Raw genomic sequence first — 24336 nt, forward strand, 5'->3', positions numbered from 1 at the left:
AGACCCACTTTTTGAGTGGGCTCAACCACTCATTGACTCTTCCTCTTGGTAACCCCTCAAGATGAATGGTATAGACCCACGGCTTATCTCTTGAATCAGCTGGACAATGTTGCCACTGGGTGGCCGGGATACTTACGGGCAGTTGCTTTGGTTGCCTTACTGGTCCAGGAGACAACCAAGCTGACTTTGGGCCAAGATTTGATCGTAAAAGTCCCACATGAGGTCAACACTCTCCTGCAAGGGGACCCCCATAAATGGCTGTCAACATCCTGGATTACTCAATACCAGGGACTGTTATGTAAGAAACCCCATGTTACTTTTGAGCCTTGTCAGGCCCTGAATCTGGCCATTCTCCTTCCTGTGGGAGAAGGTGGGCCCTCACGTGATTGCAAGGAAATCCTGGAAGTTTATGCCAGCAGACCTGACTTGAGAGACCAGCCAATCCCGGACCCAGATTGGGTCCTGTACACCAATGGCACCAGCCTGGTGAGACAAGGACAATGACTGTCGGGATATGCAGTAGTCATGGAAGAAACCATCGTTGAGGCTAGCTCTCTGCCATCACACTGGTCTGCTCAACGGGTCAAACTATATGCTCTAATTCGGGCCCTCCAGCTGTCAAAAGGTAAGACGACAAACATTTACACAGACTCCAAGTATGTTTTTGCTACTTTACATGTACATGGGGCTTTATATAAAGAGAGAGGTCTTCTGACAGCCAACAGAAAGGACATTAAAAATAAAGAAGAAATTCTGACCCTATTAGATGCTGTCTGGGAAACAGAAAGGGTTGCAGTCATACACTGCCAAGGACATCAAAAAAAGGATACCCGCCAGGCTCAGGGAAACAGACTGACAGATAAGACCGCTAAACAAGCAGCCAAGGGCTTGGGGGTGACAAGTGAAGCCCCTATTAAAGTTCTCATATTGGCAGATCTGCCTGAGCTAACACTGGAGTCTCCAAAATACACTGAAGCCCAAAACCAACTAGCCAAAGTGGAAGGGGCCATGAAGACTGAAAAGGAATGGTGGGAATTGCCAAGTGGCAAATTATTGGTATCGGAGGAGCTGGTACCCACTCTGGTAAGCCAAACACACCAAGCATCCCACCTAGGCCATGATAAACTGGAAGAGCTAATTCAAAAATATTTCTTGTTTCCCCACCTCACTTCCCTATGCAGGACAGAATCTCAGAACTGCACTGCCTGCTCACAGGTTAATGCTGCCTCTCAGCACTATCTTGGGTGAAGTGTGATTTGTGGAACATTGTTATAGTTGCCTTGATGGTTCTGCTTTGTGGACCCTCCATTTTACAATGTATTATGAACTTTGTAACCCATAGATTGGTGTCATTCTCCCAAATTGGCAGTCGGAGAGCCAGGGTGCAATATATCCTTATGAATGATGCTCATACTATGAGTTAAGAGCATCAAGAGGGGGGAATGAAGGAGGAAACAGAACAGGTTCTATCTTGAAAGCAGGACTCCATCTTGGGCCGACTGTGGACTTTGAGCTATATGCCCAGTAGCTATGGAAACGACATACCAACTGGAAAACCAGGCCCCCAGAAGGAAGAGCCCCAGGGCTCTCCATCGCCTAAAAGAATACCCTAATTATCTGTGTAACCGAATAGAATCATACATTCTATATGCTTATTGGAGTATGACCACAGGCCTATTGATAATTTTCCACTGTTAACTACCTAGGCTTAAGGCATATGGATCACGGGTTAACTTTGATTGTCAGGGAATTTGGGGAGGTGGGTTTGTGCACGTACACTTAGGGTATATAAGGTTTTCCCCAAAACTGGTCGGGGTCCTTGGCTAAGAGGAGACTCCGCCTTGGGCCCACCGGTGTAATAAACTGCACTCCACTATCCTTCTATCCTATCCACTGTCCTTCTGAGTGAGTTTGTTTCCCGGAACGCGTGGCTACAACACTGTTAAGAAGCAAAAAGAGGTTAATGAGTAGCTCTCATGTTCTTCTGCCATTGGTACACAGTTAGAGAAGAAAGGACAGGAAGGCATCTGATGGGGCTGTTCCTTACTCGCTGACTTCACTGGGGCTCATTTCAGCTTTGCAGATGTGCCGAAATGAAAACTCAGTGTGTTTCCTTCTTCCGTGCCATTTTGTCATTTCAACTGGTCCCCCAGGAATGGGGGAGGTGCAGACGAACCATCCAGGGTGGGCAGCCGACTCTAAGGTATTCCAAGAGCCCACTTTATTCCGATAAAAGATGAAGGGCAGACATGTTGGATCCTTCTGGGCAGCCAGGTTGGAAAGTGTCTTCTTCTAGGAGGTAAGAGGGATGAATTAGACAGTACAGGCTTCGGGATGGAGAAAACTCAGCGTGTGTGCTCGTGCAGCAAATCCTTCCACTCAATATTTTCAGGCAGGTGGATGCTCCTGCTATATTAGCCAAAATTAGAATTTGTGGAGCATGTGGGTAAAGAATCTGCCTGCCGTGCAGGAGACACAAGAGACACAGGTTTGATCCCTGATTTGGAAAGATCCCCTGGAGAAGGGCAGAGCAACCCACTCCAGACCCTTGCTTGGAGAATCCTGTGGACAGAGGACCCTGGCAGGATACAGTCCATGGGATCGCAAAGAGTCAGACACAACTGAAGCAACTGAGCACAGCACAGCATGGAGAGGCATTGAGGACTTTGACTTTCCACTTGGGTGGCCGAGGGCAAAGCAAACTGGCTGAAAGCCTCACCTTCAGCTGCAGGGATGGCTGGATTTGCCCTTTGTTCATGTCACACCAGAGACACAGCTCGCCTTTTGAGACGGCCAGGAGAATGGGGCTTCCTTTGCTCTCACAAGCTGACTTCACACGGGAGGCTAATGCAAAGAAGGTTTCTGGAAAATGATAGAGGAATGGGTTGGTCCTTGGCATAGGGAAGAGGCCCTGTTGTCTGCTGGGGTTTTGGGCAAGATATGAACACCTTTCCCTTCATGTCCGTTAGTGGCTCAGTTGTGTCTGACTCTTTGTGACCCCATGGATTGTAGCCCACCAGACTCCTCTGTCCATGGGATTCTCCAGGCAAGAATACTGGAGTGGGTTGCCGATCCTGTCTCTAGGGGATCTTCCTGAGCCAGGGATCAAACCCAGATCTCACGTATTGCAGGCAGATTCTCAACCATCTGAGCCACCAGGGAAGCCAGGGAAGCCCTTGGCTCTGGGTCAAAGACCCCCTCATTCACTCTGGCCGAGTTGCCCCTTCTTCCACAGCCTGGGTCCTTCTTTCAGAAGGAGAATCCTCCCAGAAAGACATCCTTCAAGTCTAGTCATCATTACAGACTTGCCATCTAATTCCTAGCAATCCTTGTGGTTCCTGGACCCTTTCACCCTGCTCCCCATCACCGTCTGGAGCTGCAGGAGTGATGCAGCCTGAACAGAGCCCCTCACAGGAAGGTCGTCCCCTGACTGCAGGGACGGAAAACACGACACCCCTGAGAGTCACCTGGGAGTATGTAGGTCTTATCCGGAACTGCTCTGAGGGTCTCAGAGTCCAGGACCAGAACTTTGTGATCCCCGTCATGGATGGTGAATTTCTCCGGGCCCTTGGGCTTCACTCTTGGACCTAGATCAAATTAACCAGATAGTAACATTTCACAATGAGCACAGATAATTCGATCTTCCGTCCCTGTGTGTGTGTGTGTGTGTGTGTGTGTTAGCTGCTCAGTCGTGTCCAACTCTTTGCAACCCCATGGACTGTAGCCCACCAGGCTCCTCTGTCCATGGAATTCTCCAAGCAAGAATACTGGAGTAGATTGCCATTCCCTTCTCCAGGGGATCCTCCCAACCCTGGGATCAAACCCAGGTCTGCTGCATTGCAGGCAGACTCTTTACCATCTGAGCCACCTAGCCCTTGGTCAATGGTCCTGGCCCCCCACCCTGCCTGTGAACTTGGCCATCACAGCCCCCTGAAGACTTCTCCCACCCCAGGCTGTCTGCCTTGCTCCAAACAAGCAATTTAGCATGTATGTAAGCACCTGGGCTCTGATTCTGACACATGGGTTCAAATCCAAGATCTGCCACTTGCTACTTGAGGACTTGTTGTTTAGTCGTTAAGTCATGTCTGACTCTTTGCCACCCCACGGACTGTAGCGCACCAGGCTCCTCTGTCCAAGGGAATTCCCAGGCAAGAACACTGGAATGGGTTGCCATTTTCTTCACCAGGGGATCTTCCCGACCCAGAGAGGGAACTCGCTCGCACCTCCTGCATTGGCAGGTGGATTGTTTACCACTGAGCCACCAGGGAAGACATACTTTAGGACTTAGAAGTTACTAAATCTCTCTAAACCTCAACTTCTTCATATGTGAAATGTGGGGAAGTAGTAATAACAGCGCCTACTTGGGGTCTTGAGAGAGTTAAAATGCTTAATCAGATGAATAAGAGTTAGCCAGACATCAGCTTCAGAAGTAACTCAGTACACTCTTCCTAACCCTCTTTCCTGCGTCTTCTCACTGGGGACATCACACCACCAGCACTGCCTGGGCTGGGACAAACCCTTGCTCAGCTGATGCACGGACAGTGGCAGAGCAGGAGGTAAGACGTGGAGGTAGGAAGTGCCCAGGGGCACAGCTTCATACAAGACTGAGCTGGCATTGCTGGGTTCCCACGAGAAGCTACAGGGTTTGAGCCTGGCCTTGGAGGAACCTCCCTGAACAGTCAGGACCTGCCACAAGAATACCAGGGGACTTCCCAGGGCTTGGCTCCGAGAGACACATTCAGGCCATTCCTGCCTAGAGGTGCAGCCACACAGGGAGTCTTCTGTACCGGGCCTCGGACAGGGCAGGTGAGCCAGCCCTCCTTTGTAGGATGAAGGGCAGGAGCCTACACGTGGGCCAGTAACCATCAGGGACGGGTGACTGTGAAATTTCCAGGGTGATAACACAGTAGCCACCACACCAGGTGACCATGTAATATAATTATCCACCCTAGGCAGTTATAACCAGAGATGAAATCTGAAGTCTCGTTCTTACCCTCTGCAATCAGCTCAAGGCCCCTTACTGGTCTCAGCTTGGAATGTCCTTCTGGTCTCCTTCTTCTGCCCGTGAGTGGAGAGGGCTCCTGCTGGCTCTCCTGCCACCTCCTCCAGGAATCCCTCCTAAGCACCTCTGTGGGGCCCACTTCCTCTCTGGACCACACAGCTCTTTGTACCCATCCCTGAAGCATAGGTATGGTGTCCTTGCCCCATTTCCCTGCGGCATTGTAAGCCCCCTGGGAGCAGTTCCCCTGCCTGATTCACCCACCATCCTCAGCCCCAGCCTAGAGCTCCCCAAATCACAGACATTTGATCGAAAAGATGACTGGCCCAGGCAAGACCCTAAGAGGCTCTGTAGTGGTGTAGGGTCAGATGAGATCTGTGCTTCTCAGCTCTCCTCAGGTTAGAATGTCCTAGGCAGCATTTCTGGGCCCTGGACATTCTGAGTTCATAGTTTGGATGCATGTTGATTCAGAATCATTAAACTAGATTAACTCTCAGCCTTTCAATGTGTCAAATGTTAACCAGACGTACAGACTCGGCCTTTCAGGGACGTTGATGCTACTGATCTGAGGACCACGCTTTGAGTGTCACTGTCTAAGGCAGTACTCTCAGTGTTGGCTCTACAGCAGAAATCACCTGGTGGGTGGCCTTTTAGGACCATAGATGCCCGAGCCCCAGCCCCCTGAGATTCTGATTCAGTTGGTCCAGGGTGAGACCCAGACATACTATATAGGTTGCATTCCTAACATTAATACTGTGCTTTATTTTTTCTAACCTTTTTAGTATTTCCTAAATCTAGTCTTCTTTTCCTTCTGTTTCCCTCCTATCACACCCTCGCTTGGGCCCCCGTCATCTCACACCAAAGCTTGGGTAGAATCCTCTTAACTTGTGTTTCTCACATTATGAAAAAACTGAAAAGTGAAATGAAAGTCACTCGGTCGTGTCGGACTCTTTGCGACCCCATGGACTGTAGCCCACCAGGCTCCTCTGTCCATAGGATTTCCCAGGCAAGAATACTGGAGTGGGTTGCCATGCCCTCCTCCAGGGGATCTTCCGGGCCCAGGGATCGAATCTGTGCCTCCTGCATTGGCACTCAGATTCTTTACCACTGAGCCACCTGGGAAGGTCATGTAGTACCTTTAGATTCCAGCATTTGTGTCACCTGGCGCAGGTAACCTGCCACTGTTCCTCAGTTTCTGCCCGTGGAATTGGTAGTGTTAACCATTTCCTCATGGCGTTTTGGAAGATTCACACGGTAGCTTGTGAGAAAGGTTTTAGCTTGGTGGAGCCACCATGGCCTTCAGAGGTGTGGGTTCCAGGACGCCCCCTGCTGGCCATGTCTCTGATTTTCATAAACACAGTGAGGAAGGACTTCAGGGTTTCCAGGCTCCTGGCCATGATCAGAGGGACTACCAGGCTCAAAACATTTCTTCTCTTGTACCCCTCAGCTGCTGCATGTTACTTGCACCTCAGAAACCAACTTGGGCTCATCTTTCTTTTTTTTGTAAATTTATTTATTTTTAATTGGAAGATAATTGCTTTACAATATTGTATTGGTTTCTGCCATACATCAACACCATACATGTTATCGGCCCTCCTGAGACTGCTTCTGTGAAGATAAAGCCTCAGCTCCATCCCAGCACCTGAGGTGCCCCGCGTCTCTGATTCTCCCACTCCCCTGAGAGCTCAGCAGCTCATTCCCCAACCAAACCCTCACCCTTTACCACACTCATCAGTTCACCCAGGGGCCTTACCTGCATGGGCAGAACTCATGGAGGTGAGGCTGGGGCCTGGCTCCAAGTCATCTCTGACTGGGTCTGGGATCAGAGACAGGGAGGTTAGCACAGGCAATTGAAATTTTCAGGAGCATCAGGGGCCATTGACTGTCTTCTTTTGCATGTGTTTTGAGAAACACTGAAGCAGAGAAATAGTGATGACATTATAAATAGCTTCCTTGGTCCAAAATGGTGGAGGTGAAGATTAAATAGTTTCTAGGGGCTTCTGGTGTGGTGCTGTGGATAAGAATCTGCCTGCCAGGGCAGGGGACATGGATTCGATCCCTGGTCCAGGAAGATTCCATGTCCTGTGGAGCAGCTAAGCACCTGCGCCATAACTACTGAAGCCCATGTGCTCTAGAGCCTGTGCTCTGCAACAAGAGAAGCCACCGCAGTGAGAACCCCACACACTGCAACGAAGAGTAGCCCCTACTTGCTGCAACTGGAGAAAACCCGCACGCAGCAACGAAGACCCAGCACAGCCAAAACTAAACAATTTTTTAAAAAAGGAAACAGTTTCTGAATGCAGAACCTCCTAGAGCCCATACTTATTAGAAACACATGCACTGCTTTCTTCCAGTGGAGACAATATACCTTGCCCACATTACTCTGAGAATCATCTGGAGGATTTTCCTTCATGACACATCATTTGAGAAATTCCTCAATGAAGTGTCTGGTCATAAACCACACAACTCTTGCACACTGAGAACACATATAGCCTACAGAAGAGGAAAAACCGAACCCTGTGCTCTGGTGTGAAGGTGTCATCCCGTCTTTACTTTGCTGCTCCTCTGCCATCTGAGACAGCTCTGCCTCCCACCACTTTGACCATCATCCTCCTGTCTGTCCCTCCAGCTCAACAGTCTAGGCTTCCGAGAAGCGGGAGGGGAAGGCTGGGGGAGAGCTGGCTCAGACAGAGCCTCTCCAGTTCTGTGTGGGGAACGGGAGGCGTGCCTTCACCTCTTGTGCAACAACAGACAGAGGCAGAGCCAGGATGTGGTCTCAAGGTCACGGTCTGAAGCTCCCTGGCATTCGAAGACTGTGGCATCTGGTGTCTGTGCCTTCCAGTGTCTGCTCCCCACTGTCTTGAGGACAGAATGGGCATGGTGGCCTCCACATCACCCGTGTCACAGGAGCAGGGCTGGTGCCAAACTGCTCCGTTGTCACTGTTAGCAGGTCCACATCCACCAGACCAACATCCTGATTCTTAGTTTTACAACTCTGAACACTGTGTGTGGGTTGAAAACTCCAGGATTTGGTTTCTGGTGTGTTACAAACCTCTCTGTTTACGGTCATTAGACAGTCATTTTGGTTAAAAGCCTCCCCTTCTTGTTCCTGTGGAGCTGATATCAAGTGCCTTCCTCCAGCAGATACTCAGAAGCCCTGAGCTAGGGTCCCTTTTCCAACCCAGACTCAGAGAACCCTTTCCATCACATGGCTTTCTCCTCTGCCTGGGCCAGTGGGGAGGAAGAAGATGCCTTTGGAGGATTCAAAACCATTCAGGTGGTGGGGCTTCCCTGATGGCCCTGCCTGCCAATGTGGGAGACATGGGTGCAATCACTAGGCTGGGAAGATCCCCCACGCCGCAGAGCAACTAAGCCCATGTACCACAACTAATGAGACCAAGTGCTGGCAACTACTGAAGCCAAAGAGCTCTAGAGCCTGTGCTGTGCAACAAGAGAAGCCACTGCAATGAGAAGCCCATGCACCACAACTACAGAGTAGCCCCGGCTCACTACAACTAGAGAAAAGCCCATGCAGTAATGAAGACCCAATGCAGCCAAAAATAAATAAACGCTTTTTAAAAATCCAGGTGGTGAATCAGAACTCTGGCACCCCAACTCTTTGGGTGAAGATTTAGCTACCACCTGGTGCACCTGGACACATGGGGCAAAGCTTCATTCTCCCTTCAAGGATTTCTCTTGTCTAATTCATTTTCCAAGGAAGTTCTCAAAACTCACATACCAGGCAAGGTCAACAGGGAGAAGCTGGGTCGGTGTCCAGCACCTCACAAGGTCCCTCTTTAGGAGTTACTCTTTGGCCCTGGTGTGGATTTTTTTAAAAAAGAATCTTACCTTCTGAGGAACACTGAGGTTCATCTCTTTCCCAGTCTGCACAGTCCATTTTCATACCTGGGTTCTCCTCTGAAACAGACATTTTCAGTGTGAAGAAATGACTCAACAGGAGGCTGGGGTGAAGGGCAGGACCTGAGTGGACAGGAAGGAAACTGGTAATGGCATCTTCTGACCCCAGAAGACCTTGCTGAATGCTCCTAAGTGTCCATCAGGCTGCAAGCCTTGCTTTCTGCCTGGAAACGTTTGCTGCATCCAGGAAGTCCTCCCAGGGCTGGGCCATCCTTCTTTGATGTTTGCCCCCCCAAAGCGATATTTTTGAAACATTTTTATGATCTTGACAACATTTTAGCAAAATGAAACAGAAAATTCAAAGTATATGTTCTACAGTATGGAGGTTCCTTTTAAGACTAAAAATAGAGCAACCACATGACCCTGAATCCCACTACTGGGTATATATCCAGATAAAAACATGATCCAAAAGGATCCATGTGCCCCAACATTCACTGAAGGAGTGTACAATAGTGAAGACATGCAAGCAACCCAAATGTCCATCAACAGAGGAATGGATAAAGAAGATACGGTGTGTATATACAATGAAATATTGTCCAGCCACTAAAAAGAATGAAATAATGCCATTTGCAGCAACAAGGATGGATCTAGAGATTGTCATACTGAGTGAAGTTAAGTCAGACAGAGAAGGAGCAGTATCGTATGACATCCGTTATATGTGGAATCTAAAGAGAAATGATACAGATGAAGCTATTTACAAAATAGAAAGAGACTCACAGACTTAGAAAATGAACTTGCGGCTGCAGAGGGGGCAGGATGGAGAGAGGGTATAGTTAGGGAGTTTGGGATGGACATGTACACATTGCTATATTTCAAATGGATAACCAACAAGGACCTTCTATACAACACAGAGAATTCTGCTCATGGGGCAACCTGGATGGAAGGGGACTTTGGGGGATAATGGAGGCCTGTGTGTGTATGGCTGAGTCCCTTCGCTGTTCACCTGAAACTATGACATCATTGTTTGTTAATAGGTTATACCCCAATACAAAATAAAAAGTTGGAAGTATATTTTTCTAATCCTGGGACTGGAGAAAGACAGCCCACAGGCCAAATCTGTCCTACCACCTGGTTTTAAGTAAAGTTTTATTGGAACACAATCATGCCTGTGTTTATGTGTTGTCTATGGCTGTTCTCTGGCTGCAACAGCAGAGATGAGTCACTGAAAGAGAGTCAAAGAAAGCCTCTACTGCTTACTGTCCCAGTCTTCATAGAAAAACCTTGCCAACCCCCTGCTAGAGTCTAGTCAGCAAAGAAAGGCCATTTCTTTGCAGCCTCTTGTCATGGAAAACAGAGCCTCCAAAGATCCCAAGGAGCTCAACTCCTGATGTCTTGGGGCAGGGCTGACTCAGAATCCCCTCACAGAACAGGTTTGGAGGAGAGAATATCCAATATCCAAATATCCAAATATCTTCCAATGGCACATATCACCTCTAACCCGATTCACAAAGACCATTCCCCAACACGAGTTCAGGGCAACAGAGTGAGGGATGCGGGGTAAGAATTGTTTATTCCCAATTTACAGATGAAAAACCTGAAAGTTGGTGACTTCTCAAGGCTGACATCACTTTTAAGGTTGCAGAGATGGATGTTTTATGTGAAAACCCAATCCTTGGAGAAAGGCTTAGGAAAAAGACAAAGAGAACCTAGATGGTTTTATAATAAGTAAAAAATGACAAGGAAGAGCTCCAGGGCTTGTCAGTAGGACAGTGAGCAAAGGTGAGGATGACCACCAGGCAGTTCTGGGGGGTGGGGAGAACTGATGGCTCTTTAAGGGCACATATATCTACTATTTGATCCTCCATAGTTCATTGTTTGCATCCCCTGAATTCACAAAGCACACCTGCTTTTGCAGTTTGAGGGACAAATCAAGGGACACAGAGGAATGGTGGCACTTGAGAAGGCAGAGAAATTGGCATTCACAGGAGGACATCAGAACAAAAGATAAAAATGTAGGTATGCAAATACGTGAAGATGCTGCTGGTGACCAGAAGGATGCCCACAGGCTGGAGGACCTAGGGATGTCCCTGTGAGCTGCTTATGGAATTTGCCACCTATATCAAGGTAAATGCAGGTGGCTGCCACAGAGCTTCCTAAAGAGGCAGTGCATTCAGCCATTGACAGTTATCTCTCCAGCTCAGATTGCTGAAAATATTGGGTTCCAAAATATCTTTCTGAAGACCAACACTTTCCAGACTCTTGAATGAGTCTTCCCAGCCTTCAGAAAAGAGGCTGGCATCAGAGTTTGCAGGTTTTCTAAGCTCAGGGATTGCCTGGCCCTGGAGCAATGCCTGCTTATTGGTGGTAGCCGTCCTTAAAGGCTTCCCACTGCTTTGGGGGCTGAGAGCAAGGTGGTCTGGGCAGGTCTCAGAAAGAATATTTAGAAATTCAGGAAACTCATGGAGGGGCAGGCTTCTGGTAGGGAAACAGCAAGGCAGGCACCAGTTGCTGCTGGACGCCTCCATCTATATCAGGTGGTTTCTCAAGCCAGGGCTAAAGACCATGTGGGCTTCCTAGAGGCTCAGTGGTAAAGAATCCACCTACCAATGCAGGAGATACAGGTTCAGTCCCTGGGTTGGGAAGATCCCCTAGAGAAGGAAATGGCAACCCACTCCAGTATTCTTGCCTGGGAAATCCCATGGACAAAGGAGCCCAGTGGGCTACAATCCATGAGATTGCAAAGACTTGGGCATGACTGAGCAACCAAACAACAACAAAGGACCACTTACCTGGGTCAGGGATCCCTGAAGTCTGTGGCTCTGTTTTGGGCTCCTGGAGCACTGTTGTCTTCTACTCTGGAGGGACCAGGTGTGATCCTCACTTTAAGTAATCAGTTTGGAAGCCTATATGCAAATGCAGCATCTCTCCCGCCAGTCATTGATGGCATCTGAGGTTATTAGTTCATCACTCATTGAACCATCTTTCATACCAAAGGTATAAAGGAATTCCTGTGGGTAGTATCACATTGCCAAGGATCATGTTACATCCATTCAACACATTTCACAGTGCTTGAGATAGACTGTGTGGGTGCCCATCTAGTCTGACAACAGTGGTATAAGAAAGAGATGTAAATGGAAGGAAAGAGGAGACACAGGTTGGGCAGACAGCCTGGGAGGTGTAGAAAAGTCCCCATCCTCATGGTGTTCAGGCAGGTGTTGTTGTTCAGTAGCTCAGTTGTACCTGACTCTTTGCCACCCTATGGACTGTAGCACACCAGGCTTCCCTGTTCTTCACCGTCTCCCAGAGCTTGCTCAAACTCAAGTCCATTGAGTCGGTAATGCCATCCACATCTCGTCCTCTGTCATCCCCTTCTCCTCCTGCCTTCAATCTTTTCCAGCATCAGGGTCTTTTCTAATGAGTCGGCTCTTCGCATCAGGTGGCCAAAGCATTGCATCAGTTCTTCCGATGAATATTCAGAATTGATTGCTGAGGCACCCACATTTCAGAGAAAAATGTTCTTCTTTCATCTGTCCTTCCAATGCACTCCAGGATGCCATTGACACCTCCCTCCATCTCTTCTCTGTCCTCTTTTCTTCAGTGATGACATGCAAAGCATCCTCAAGGGACCTACCTTTTATTAAAAACTGTGTTTTATTGGCATGTTTTTAGTAATTTATGAAAACATAGGTACTTTTTAAAATAGAAACCTATTATAAAAATCTATTATTGAGTTAACACTGGAAGTAAACTGTATGTTGATCCATTTCCTTCCTTCACAATAGTCTATGAATATTCTTTTCTTTTTGAGACTATAATAAACTTGTAGTAATATATTTATGTCTTTCATTTCATATTTTAGTATTTTTGGTTTACTCTTAATGATGAGTATAGATTCAGAGGTTAACATTTACCTAAGATATATATTTTTCAATCTAGAAGTAAATATCTAATAAAGGTATTCAGTTCAGATGTTTGATTTTTTAAATTAGGTTTAATGTTTTTAATAGTTTTCAATACTATTGCATAAAGAGGGGAAAGACTTGTTAATTGAAGTCAGATAATTTCCCCACACATTACTATTGAACCCTGCCTTGTTTACTTCATCCATCTCTTAGATTTCATAAAATCTGTAAAAAGCAGTAACTTTTAACAGATTTACCTCCTCCTGTTCCCTGGTAGATCTATTCAGGAGTACTGTTGTCATTGTTTTTGGCCACAAAGTCGTGTCCGACTCTTTGCAAGCACATTTCAGAAACGTGAGGTCCCTTACCCAAGACCACACACTGGAGTCCCATTGCCCCCCTGAAGCGCTGACCACACCCTCTCCCCAACAGGGTCCTAGAGGCTCCAAGCAGTCTCAGGCTCTGACTGCCTTCTTGTCACTGAAGAGACCTTGTGAGAGGGGGTGACGGGTGTGGGGACAGGTGACACAGACTGACACAGTGGTGCAGTGAGGGGTGGCTGAGTCTATAGGTCATCAGAATAAACTTTGAGAACATGGGGGAAACTCCTAGCTTTTCATCTGTGGAGAGAAAATGAAAATTTAAGGTAACATCATCAGATAGAGGTGACGCTAGTGGTGTAGAACCCACCTGCCAATGCGGGAGACATAAGAGACATGGGATCGATCTCTAGTTCGGGAAGATCCCCTGGAGGAGGGCATGGCAGCCCACTCCAGTATTCTTGCCTGGGAAATCCCATGGACAGAGGATCCTGGTGGCTAGAGTCCATGGAGTTGCAAAGGGTTGGACACAACCGAGCGACTAACACTTTCACTTTCTTTTTTTCTTCAGGTGCTAAACTGGATACTGAAGGTACACTAGGAATTGGTCCACGATTGCCCTTGCTCCCAGGATGCTCACAGTACAGGAAGTATCAGGCAAGGGGAGCAGGAGAGAAGGGCATTTTCCCCAGAGAAAGTGGCAAAGGCAAGGCCCAGGGGTACAGGAGAAGATGATCTGCTCTGGGCATGGCCAGCCCTTCTGTGTGGCCGGACCTGCGGACCTTGGTGTCAGTTGGCTGGAGATGAGGTCAAAGAATTTGCACAGAACAAGCTGGGCACAGATGCCACACAATGCCCTTGGGTTTGGGGTCCTTAGGCAAGAAGGAATTCCTTCAAGTTTTCCTTTTATAATGCTCTCTTTCACGCAGTGTGAAAGCCGAATCTGGGCAGAGAAGGGCTGAACTGGGAGAAATCAGAAGGCAGAAGCCGAGGACGACATAGGATGGATAAACAAAGTCCTATTGTATAGCACAGGGAACTATATTCAATATCCTGGTATAAATCATAATATGAAAAAGAATACATATATATATAACTCATCACTTTGCTGTACAGTATAAATGAGCATAATATTGTAAATCAACTATTGTTGTTTTGTAGTCACTAAGTCATGTCCGACTATTTTGCAACCCCATGGACTGCAGCCCACCAGGCTTCTCTGTCCATGGGATTCTCCAGACAAGAATACTGGAATGAGTTGCCACGCCCTCTTGCAGGGGATCTTGCCAACAAAGGGATCAAACCTGTATCTGCTGCCCCACTTTTGAAGAGCCAGGAGAAAAACATTGTACTGCACATGCTCCCTGCACACAACACCTCCTCAGGGGCGGGCAAAGAGCTTAAGTAACCCCTTGGCCTTACCTCTGGACACACCCCTATCTTCACCCCATGTAAGGAACCAGTCCTCCCTTCTCAGGGAGCAAGTGATCAAGGAAACCTGTTACTTGTTTTCACTGCCCCTGTTGCAGCAGGGGTCTCAGTAAAGACTTACCTGAATTTCTTGTCTGGCCTCTAGCCAATTTCTATTGATTAAGGAGGCCAAGAGCCCTGGTCAGTAGCATCCTGGGGCAACCCCACTCCCTGTGTTTGGCTGTGTGAAATGTCTTCAATGATTCTCCATTGTGATTGCAAGGACAACTCTGTAGGAATTAATGTATCCGGAAGGTGTTGGGGACCCCCACTCTGCGGTCTTCTCTCTGAGGATTTACAAGTCAAATCCAAATACTTCCAGGTCCAGAGTTTACAATCATGCAAATCAGGACAGAAAAGAACTTTTTAAAAAGCCCAGAAATTACACCCTATGTGAGAAAACAAGGAGGACTTGGAGGTAATGCAAATTTTTTTTTCCCACTATGCTGTTTCCATATTTTCTCAATGAGCCTTAAAATGCTTTTAGGATAAGGAAACCAAAAAACCATTATACTTATGAGAAGTCAGGGTCATGAAGAAGGGGAGAATATCTTCAAGGTATTTTGCCAGACATTTCATTTCCATGAATGTGTGTTAACAGAAGCTGTAGTAATAAGATCAGAGAGACACCACTGTTGCAAAATCACGGAAACCCACATTACACCACCTCTTGGCCTCCCAAGCCAATGTCACAATCGAAGAGACATGTTGTTGTTGTCTGTGTGTCACAAATTGGAATGACGTGGTGAGAAAAGACAAACAAAAAGCCCTCTGATTGACTCATGGCAGCCGACATAGACAGCCCGGATGGCTCCATCATGCCGGTCATAAAAAGCAGGAAGGAACAGGCAGCTTCTGTGACCACAACAGGTAGGACCTTATGCCCTTAATGAATGACATCAAATTATCCACCCCCATTTGCAAAGCACTTGCTGCTCATTATCTTATCTGACCTCTGAGGAGGCAAGATGGATATTATTATATCTAACAAAGGAATTGTATACAAAATAGATAAAGAAGAAAAGCTAAATATGGAAGTCTTCTGTAATGATTCTAAGACCCAGTTACAATGGCAGAGGGTTATTAACACACACACATCCACCAAGCAATTCTCTGCCACACAAGCTAGGTGTACCACAATTCAATTCAATTCTAACACTATCTCCCTAAGATAGCATGAGACTCCACAGGTTAAGGGCTCAGTCCTACAAATGCTCCCACCCCACTTCAGACACCAATCACAAGTTGTAGGTCCCCTTCACCCACCACTTCTGTTCAGCTTGGCTATAAATCAGTGGTCCCCAAGACTGCCTCCTTGGGTTTGGTTTGATTAATTTGTTAGAATGGCTCACAGAACTCAGGGAAACACTTACATTTGTTGTTGTTGTTGTTCATTCACTAAGTCATGTCCAACTCTTTGCAACTCCGTGGACTGAAGCACTCCAGGCTCCTCTGTCCTTCACTATCTCCCAGAGTTTCCTCAAACTCATGTCCATTGAGTCGGTGATGCTATCTAACCATCTCATCCTCTGCTGCCCACTTCTCCTTTTGCCTTCAATCTTTGCAGCATCAGGGTCTTTTCCAATGAGTCGGCTCTTCACATCAGGTGGCCAAAGTATTGGAGCTTCAGCTACAATATCAGTCCTTCCAGTGAATATTCAGGTTGATTTCCTTTAGGATGGACTGGTTGGATCTCCTTGCAGTCCAAGGGACTCTCAAGAGTCTTCTTCAGCACCACAGTTCAAAAGCATACTTACATTTACCAGCTTATTACAGGATATCATACCTGGAGATTGTCAACTGAGTGAAGTTAAGTCACACAGTGTGTGTCATATGTCACACACATATGACATCCCTTATATGTGGAATCTAAAAAGAAATGATACTAATGAACTTAATTACAAAACAAAAACAGACACACAGATTTAGAGAACAAATTTAGGGTTGCTGGGGAGAAGGATGGAGGGAAAGAATAGTTAGGGAGTTTGGGATGGCACACTGCTATATTTAAAATGGATAATTAACAAGGTGCTACTGTATATAGCACAGGGAACTCTGCTCAGTGTTATGTGGCAAGCCTGGATGGGAGAGGAGTTTAGGGGAGAATGGATACATGTATATGTATGGATGAGTCCCTTCACTGTTCACATGAAACTATCACAACATGGTTAATCAGCTCTAATCCAATGTAAAATTTAAAAGTTAAAAAAAATTAAATATATGATAAAGGATACAGATGAGCAGCCAGATGAAGAGATACATAGGGTGAGGTCTGGGAGGGTCCCGAGTTCAGGAGCTTCCATTCCCATGGAGTTGGAGTGCATCATCCTCCTGGTGTAGACATGTTCACACATCAGGAAGCTCCCTGAATGCTGTACTGTTGGTATTTTATGGCTGCTTCCTTACATGGACACGATCAATTTCTAATTCCATTTCCAGCCCCTCTCCCCTCTCTGGAGGATGGGGGTGGGAGTGAAATTCATAGCCTCTAATTATGGTTTGGTCTTTCTGGTGACCAGTCCTCATCTGAAAGCCCCTCCCCGCCAGAGTCGCCTCAATAGAACAAAAAGATGCTCTTTATTTTTTTTTGAAATCTTAAATCTTATCTTATCACTTAGGAATGTACAAAGGTTTTAGGCGCTCTGTACTAGGAATTGGAGGCAGAGAGCAGTATAAATATTTCCCATTATCTCAAATCTTCCAACTCAGTAAGACAAACCACCAAAATTTTTTTAAATGGGCAAAAGATTTAAACAAAAGCCATCTACAAAAGAAAATATATGAATGGTCCAAATGTATATGAACAAACACTCAACACTGTTAGTCATCAGGAAAGAAAATTTAGAACACAATGAGATGCCTCTATATATAGTCTAATATTAAATAAAACAGATTTGGCAAAGATGTGAGCAACTGAAACCATCACAAATTCCAAGAGGGAAAAAAAATGGTATCAACGTTATAAATAACTCTTGCAGCTTCTTACAAACTGCTAAACATATGCTTACCATGTGACCCAGCCATTCCGATCCTAGTTACTTAAACAAGAGAAATGAAAACATAAGTCCCCACAAAGGCCTGTACATGGATGTTAATAATAGCTCTATGTACAATTGTCAAAAATGGTAAACAAATCAAACATCCATCAGGAGTCAAATGAATATGCAAATTATGGTATATCCTTACAATGGAAAACTACTCAGCAGTAGAAAGGAACTAACTGTTGACGAACACCAAAACCTGGGAAAATCTCAGAAAACATTAGGCTGTGCAAAAGAAGCCAGCCACAAAGGACAATACCATGTAGAATTCCATTCATATGAAATTAGTGAGTGAAAGTCACTCGATCATGTTCAACTCTTTGTGACCCCGTGGACTATACAGTCCATGGAATCCTCCAGGCCAGAATACTGGAGTGGGTAGCCATTCCCTTCTCCAGGGGTTCTTCCCAACCCAGGAATCGAATGCAGGTCTCCCACATTGCAGGCAGATCCTTTACCCACTGAGCCACCAAGGAAGCATGAAATTAGAGAGGGGGCCAATTGAAGTTACAATGATAGAAAGTAGATAAGTCATTGCCTGGGGTAGAGTGGGGGGTGGGGGTGGGAGACTGGCTGCAAAGAGGCATAAGGGAACTTTAGGAGGTGAGGCACATACTCTATAATTTGGTGAGGTATTCGTTTCACATGTCTTTTTATTTGTCAAAACTCATCAAGGTGTATATTTACAAATGGATTTTTAGGGGCTTCCCTGGTGGTTCCGTGGTTAAGACTTTGCCTTCCAGTGACGGGGGTAAGGGTTCAATCACTAGTCAGGGAGCTAAGATCCCACATACCTTGCAACTGAAAAACCAGAACATAAGACAGAAACAATATCATAACAAATTCAATGTGTGCTAAGGCACTTCCGTAGTGTCCAACTCTTTTCAACTCCCAGGCTCTTCTGTCTATGGGATTCTCCAGGCAAGAATACTGGAGTAGTGCCAGAGTCCACCTCCGACAGCCAGGGAAGCACTGAAGGGATGAATGGGGTTTGCAAATGATGCAGCCTCTCACTCACTTGGACTGCATGTTTATTTTAAGCATCAGGTTTTCTTTTATACTTTTACAAAAAGCATTAGGTCAGAGGTATGACATCTTCAGTTTCCCCTCACCCATATTTACTGTCTCCATAAATCATTGTTGTCCTTCAGAGTTCCCTCTTAAGTGTCCTTGTGATAACATTGTAACTCAAGTTTTTCTCTGGGCTGTATACCACATTCCTCAGTTTATTTCTTATCTTTCTAAATCCTGCTTGAGCTCATTAACTCCTAAAAAGGCTTTTAGCTATTAGTATCTCTAAAATTCCTAGTCTCTATAAGCTATAGTAAAATACTACAACATACCTTAAACTTTTAGCTTTTAATTATTCTTAATTATTCCTAACCCCTAAACTCAGCAAACTTGTTTTGCCATAAACATTTCCCTTACAAGCAGGTTTCAGATAACAATGTTTCCCATGGTCTCAAGCTGCAGCCTATGTGCTCATCCTGGAGCATTCTTTGTAAAGATCCTTGAACAAATGTCAATAGTTAACTTTATGGATTATAACATTCTTTCCAGCCAACTCAACCGGAGGAAGGAAAGGACAAGTCAGAATCACAAGACCTAACTCCTTCATCCCGGGACCATGCCTGCGGGATGAGGAGAAGGGGTTGGGGCCGTGCCTCCATTTTGTCAGTAATGCCTATCGCGGCTCCCGAAGGAGTTGGTTGCCATTTCCTCCTCCAGGGAACCTTCCCAACCCAGAGATTGAACCCATGTCTCTTACATCTCCTGCATGGCAGGCAGGTTCTTTACTGCTAGCGCCACCTGGGAGACTCTAAAAATGGTCCACATCAAAAAAATCTTTTAAAAATGAATTTTTACTGTATGTAAATTATAATTTTAGTAAGGTTGATTTTTAAAAGAAAATAATATAACTAAGTGTGACCTCATTTAGGCAAAAAAAAAGTGTGTATGTATGTATAAATGCAAAAGATGTCAACCAAAGAAAGTACTTCAGATCAGTGCATTTGGGAGCAAGGAGGTATAAACCAGGACGTCGACATTTTCTTCTACAAAGTCTGTGCTAAAAACAACTTAGAAGAAGAAGATGCAGCTTATGGGATTTGTCCAGGAAACACCAGAGGCGGATGAGATTCAAGTCCAAGCTTTCTGATTCCATCAGTCAGAATGACCCAGGTCCCAAGAGGGGGCTCAGAAGGAAAACATTCTCCACCATCTGTTGCTCAGTTTGATGGCACACAAAGCCACCCAGATGTCACTTAGGAAAGTCCTAATTATGGAAAACGTTGCTCAGTTTCAGTGGAAACAGTGCTGTAGATTCTGATTTCAAGTGTTAAGTATTTATGTCATTGTTACTAATAATGTCTTCTTGGGAATAGAAAGAGCTGTGTCTCTGCTTTTCACATCCTCAGGGGTCAGTTGGCACAGACAGGATTCACAGATTCACCTGTCAGTGCTCTCCGCCAGGTCCACGGCTTAGCCCCTCCCAGTACCATCAGGAATGGTTCTCTGAACATTCCAGAATGCTACAGCCCAAACCTCAAAAAATTCTGCACTTTACTTACAAAAATATGAATCATAACAAAGTTTATATCAACCATCTTTTGTGTGTTTGTGTGTGCGTGTGTGCTCAGTCATGCTGGACTCTTCTCGACCCCATGAACTGTAGCCTGCCAGGGTCCTCTGTCCGTGAAATTTTCCAGGCAAGAATACTGGAGTGGGTAGCCGTTTCCTTCTCCAGGGGATTCTCAGGGATGGAGCCTGCATCTCCTGCATCGCAGGTGGATTCTCTACCAACTGAGCCACCAGTGAAGCCCCAGCCATTTTTAATGCCCTCAAACTGAGCACATCTAAAAATCTATTTGTAATTTTAGAACAGTGTCAGATACAGATAGCCCTATTTATGAAGCAATGAATAGACAGAGCTGAAAAACAAATGCCAATTTTCTCTTAAAACACTTTTGTGGTGAGCGGGTGTTTTTTGTTTTCCTCCCTATTTCTCTACTGAGTTTAGCTTTTCTTTGCTAAAAAATCTGTAATAGACCCTGGACTGGCAAGCTCTCAGAGGCACTTCCCCTGAACTGTGGGTACATGACCACTAGGTGGCGAGAGAGAGTGAGTTCCTCACTGCGCGGGGACGGGGGTGGTGCGGCTTGGGTGGATGTAGACTGCTGCGCTGCTCCCCACTAAGAAGTGATCGGGTCTTTCTGACCAACAACTTCCTAGGAAGCATAGAATCTGTTTGTTAAAACCTCCATAACATGCCAACATCCGATGGACCATCGAAAAAGCAAGAGAGTACCAGAAAAATATCTATGTCTGCTTTATTGACTATGCCAAAGCCTTTGACTGTGTGGATCACAATAAACTGTGGAAAATTCTGAAAGAGATGGGAATACCAGACCACCTGACCTGCCTCTTGAGAAACCTCTCTGCAGGTCAGGAAGCAACAGTTAGAACTAGACATGGAACAACAGACTGGTTCCAAATAGGAAAAGGAGAATGTCAAGGCTGTATACTGTCACCGTGCTTATTTAACTTATATGGAGAGTACATCATGAGAAACGCTGGGCTGGATGAAGCACAAGCTGGAATCAAGATTGCTGGGAGAAATATCAATAACCTTAGATATGCAGATGACACCACCCTTATGGCAGAAAGTGAAGAAGAACTAAAGAGCCTCTTGATGAAAGTGAAAGAGGAGAGTGAAAAGGTTGGCTTAAAGCTCAACATTCAGAAAACTAAGATCATGGCATCTGGTCCCATCACTTCATGGCAAATAGATGGGGAAAGAGTGACTGACTTCATTTTTCTGGACTCCAAAATCACTGCAGATGGTGATTGAAGCAATGAAATTAAAAGACGCTTACTCCTTAGAAGGAAAGTTATGACCAACCTAGACAGCATATTAAAAAGCAGAGACATTACTTTCCCAACAAAGGTCTGTCTAGTCAAGGCTATGGTTTTTCCAGTGGTCATGTATGGATGTGAGAGTTGGACTATAAAGAAAGCTGAGCGCTGAAGAATTGATGCTTTTGAACTGTGGTGTTGGAGAAGACTCTTGAGAGTCCCTTGGACTGCAAGGAGATCCAACCAGTCCATCCTAAAGGAGATCAGTCCTGGGTGTTCATTGGAAGGAATGATGTTGAAGCTGAAACTCCAATACTTTGGCCACCTGATGCAAAGAGCTGACTCATGATGCTGGGAAAGATTGAGGGCAGGAGGAGAAGGGGACAACAGAGGATGAGATGGTTGGATGACGTCACCAACTCGATGAACATGGGTTTGGGTGGACTCCGGGAGTTGGTGATGGACAGAGAGGCCTGGCGTGCTGCGGTTCATGGGGTCGCAGAGAGTCGGACACGACTGAGTGACTGAACTGAACTGAACTGAACATGCCTATCTAATGTTGAAAACATTATATAGACTTCAGAAGAAAGCTGTGGCAAACTCGTTTTAAAAAATGTTTCCTGATATAAGGGGCTGAAGGCAGACACTTCTCCAGCAAAGCAGTGGTTTATGGCTCAGCTGAGCCCGGCTTGGCTTTGTCTGCAAACACCTTGTTCTTAAATCAGCCTGGAACCCAGACAACACGCAGCACACCCTTCAACTGCTATATAATGCAGAGGAATTGTCTCTCTCATTGCTTCCTGCTGGCTCTTCTCTCTATGGAGAGAAACAGCTGATAGGATGGCAATGAGCCCAAATCTGGGAAGAGGGTGCCTTGGTGGCAAGGTAAAATTTGAAAATTTGGCTCAAGATTGTCACATACTTTCACCCACTTCACAGTTTATTCTGCCTTTTCTCATCTGTTTTATACAACCCTCTCCACTTGTGAAATGAAAGTAGATCAATTGTGTCTGACACTGCAACCCCATGGACTATATAGCCCACCAGGCTCCTCTGTCCATGGAATTCTCTAGGCAGGAATACTTGAGTGGGTTGCTATTCCCTTCTCCACTGATCGAACCCAGGTCTTTTGAAATGCAGGCAGATTCTTTACTGTCTGAGCCACATTATTCCTGACCTGCCTTCCAAAACTACCCCAGAAAAAAATGGTTTGTGGACTTAAGGAGAGCCAGGTGACAGTATCAATGAGACAGCTTTCTATGAGATTTCCAAGAGTAACCTTGATTCCACATGAGACTTTGTCTGACCCGAACTTACACCCACTCTATGTCGAAGAGTCAGACAACCTTCCCACCAGGCCAGACTAGCCTTGGCGGGGGTGGAGGTGGGAATCCAGAGAGAGCCCCCAAGATCCATCTAGACATCTAAGGGAGCCCAAGAAAGCTGCAAGCCTTACAGAAACTAGAAATGACCAAAGTGGTAGCAAGAAAACACTAAACAGAAACCATTATACAGACTCGCAGTTTCCAGGAAAGTTCAGAAAAATATCTTCCAGAAGCCGCCTTTACTCCATATCTCAGCAGTGAGAGAGATCTGCGGGCCTGAAACTGGTGGCTGGGAGAAAAAACACGCAAAGCACCCTAAAGCAGGAACCATGGGAGACAAAGCCAATGACTAGAGACTAGATGGGGTTTCCCAGGTGGCACTACTGGTTAAGTACCCACCTGCCAATGCAGGAAATGCAAGAGACATGGGTTCGATCCCTGGGTCGGGAAGATCTCCTGGAAGAGGGCATGGAAACCCACTCCAGTATTCTTGCCTGGAGAACGACTAGGACAGAGGAGCCTGGCGGGCTACAGTCCATGGGGCTCCAAAGAGTCTGACATGACTGAGCGCCAGCACGCACACACAGAGAGCAGATGCAGCCAGACACAGTCCTGTCCCCTGCAACCCCCCAGCAGCTCCAGGGGCGAAGATCTCTTCACATCCTGGGTGCCTCCAGGGGAGGAAGAGGGGGAGGGGTGAAATCCTGAGCTGGCTGATTTTAAACCTAAAATGACTGTGAAGGACCTCCCTGGTGTCTCAGCGGATAAGAATCCACCTGCCAATGCAGGGGACTCATGTTTGATCCCTGGTCAGGGGAGATTCCATATGCCGAGGAACATCTAAGCCCATGGGCCACAACCATTGAGCCCATGTGCTACAACTACTGAAGCCCAATTACCGTAGAGGCCATGCTCCACAAGAGAAGCCACCGCAATGAGAAACCCATTTACCACAACTAGAGTAACCCCTGCTCGCTGCAACTAGAGAAAACCCACAGGCAGCAATGAAGACCCAGCACAACCAGAAATAAATAAATAGTTTTTAAAAAGCAGACCTGAGGATATCTTAAAGTTCTTCAACTAAAAAATAAAATGAAGTAAGATGAAATGACTACGGAAAATTTGAATTGCCTGAGTTTGCTTGAAAGAAACAACAACAACAAAAAAAATAGGTACTCCATCAGAGATGCAGTGAAAGTGTTAGTCGCTCAGTAGCACCCAATTCTTTGTGACCGCATGGACTGCAGCCCAACAGGCTCCTCTGTCCATGGAGTTCTCCAGGCGAGTGGGTAGCCATTCCTTTCTCCAGAGGATCTTCCCTACCTAGGGATTGAACCCAGGCCTCCTGCATTGCAGGCAGATTCTTTACCAACTGAACCACTAGCGAAGCCCTCAGAGATGCAGGGGAGTTACCAAAAAAAGGAGGAAAATTCTATTTGTGCTCCCCTGAGTCTATGATCATTGACGTGTGTTCACTTCCTGGGAAATGGCCCAAAGCTGAGTTCTTAGTAGTGGGACTCAGGCTGACTTCTATTTCTGGACTTTGCACAGAAGGCAGGGAAGTTA

At 46.2% G+C, this 24336-nt stretch overlaps 1 protein-coding gene across 2 annotated transcripts; it reads right to left on the reverse strand.

The window, feature by feature from the left end:
- Positions 1-659: 659 nt before the first annotated feature.
- Positions 660-8930, reverse strand: IL37 (interleukin 37). 2 transcript variants are annotated; one of them, XM_081587334.1, is made up of 4 exons: positions 8849-8930; positions 3468-3587; positions 2720-2862; positions 660-2292 (listed from the first exon to the last, which is right to left on the reverse strand). In XM_081587334.1, exons 1-4 carry the CDS (start codon positions 8928-8930, stop codon positions 2044-2046), a joined length of 594 nt encoding a protein of 197 aa, XP_081443460.1. In that variant the 3' UTR covers positions 660-2043. The 2 variants fall into 2 exon arrangements, with proteins under 2 accessions (XP_081443460.1, XP_081443461.1); XM_081587335.1 differs by lacking the exon at positions 3468-3587 and having other exon boundaries at positions 2044-2292.
- Between the last annotated feature and the right edge of the window lie 15406 nt (positions 8931-24336).

The sequence above is a fragment of the Giraffa tippelskirchi genome, chromosome 4, assembly GCF_054371585.1.
Source record: "Giraffa tippelskirchi isolate mGirTip1 chromosome 4, T2T-mGirTip1v1.2.pri, whole genome shotgun sequence".
Taxonomy (NCBI): Eukaryota; Metazoa; Chordata; class Mammalia; order Artiodactyla; family Giraffidae; genus Giraffa; species Giraffa tippelskirchi.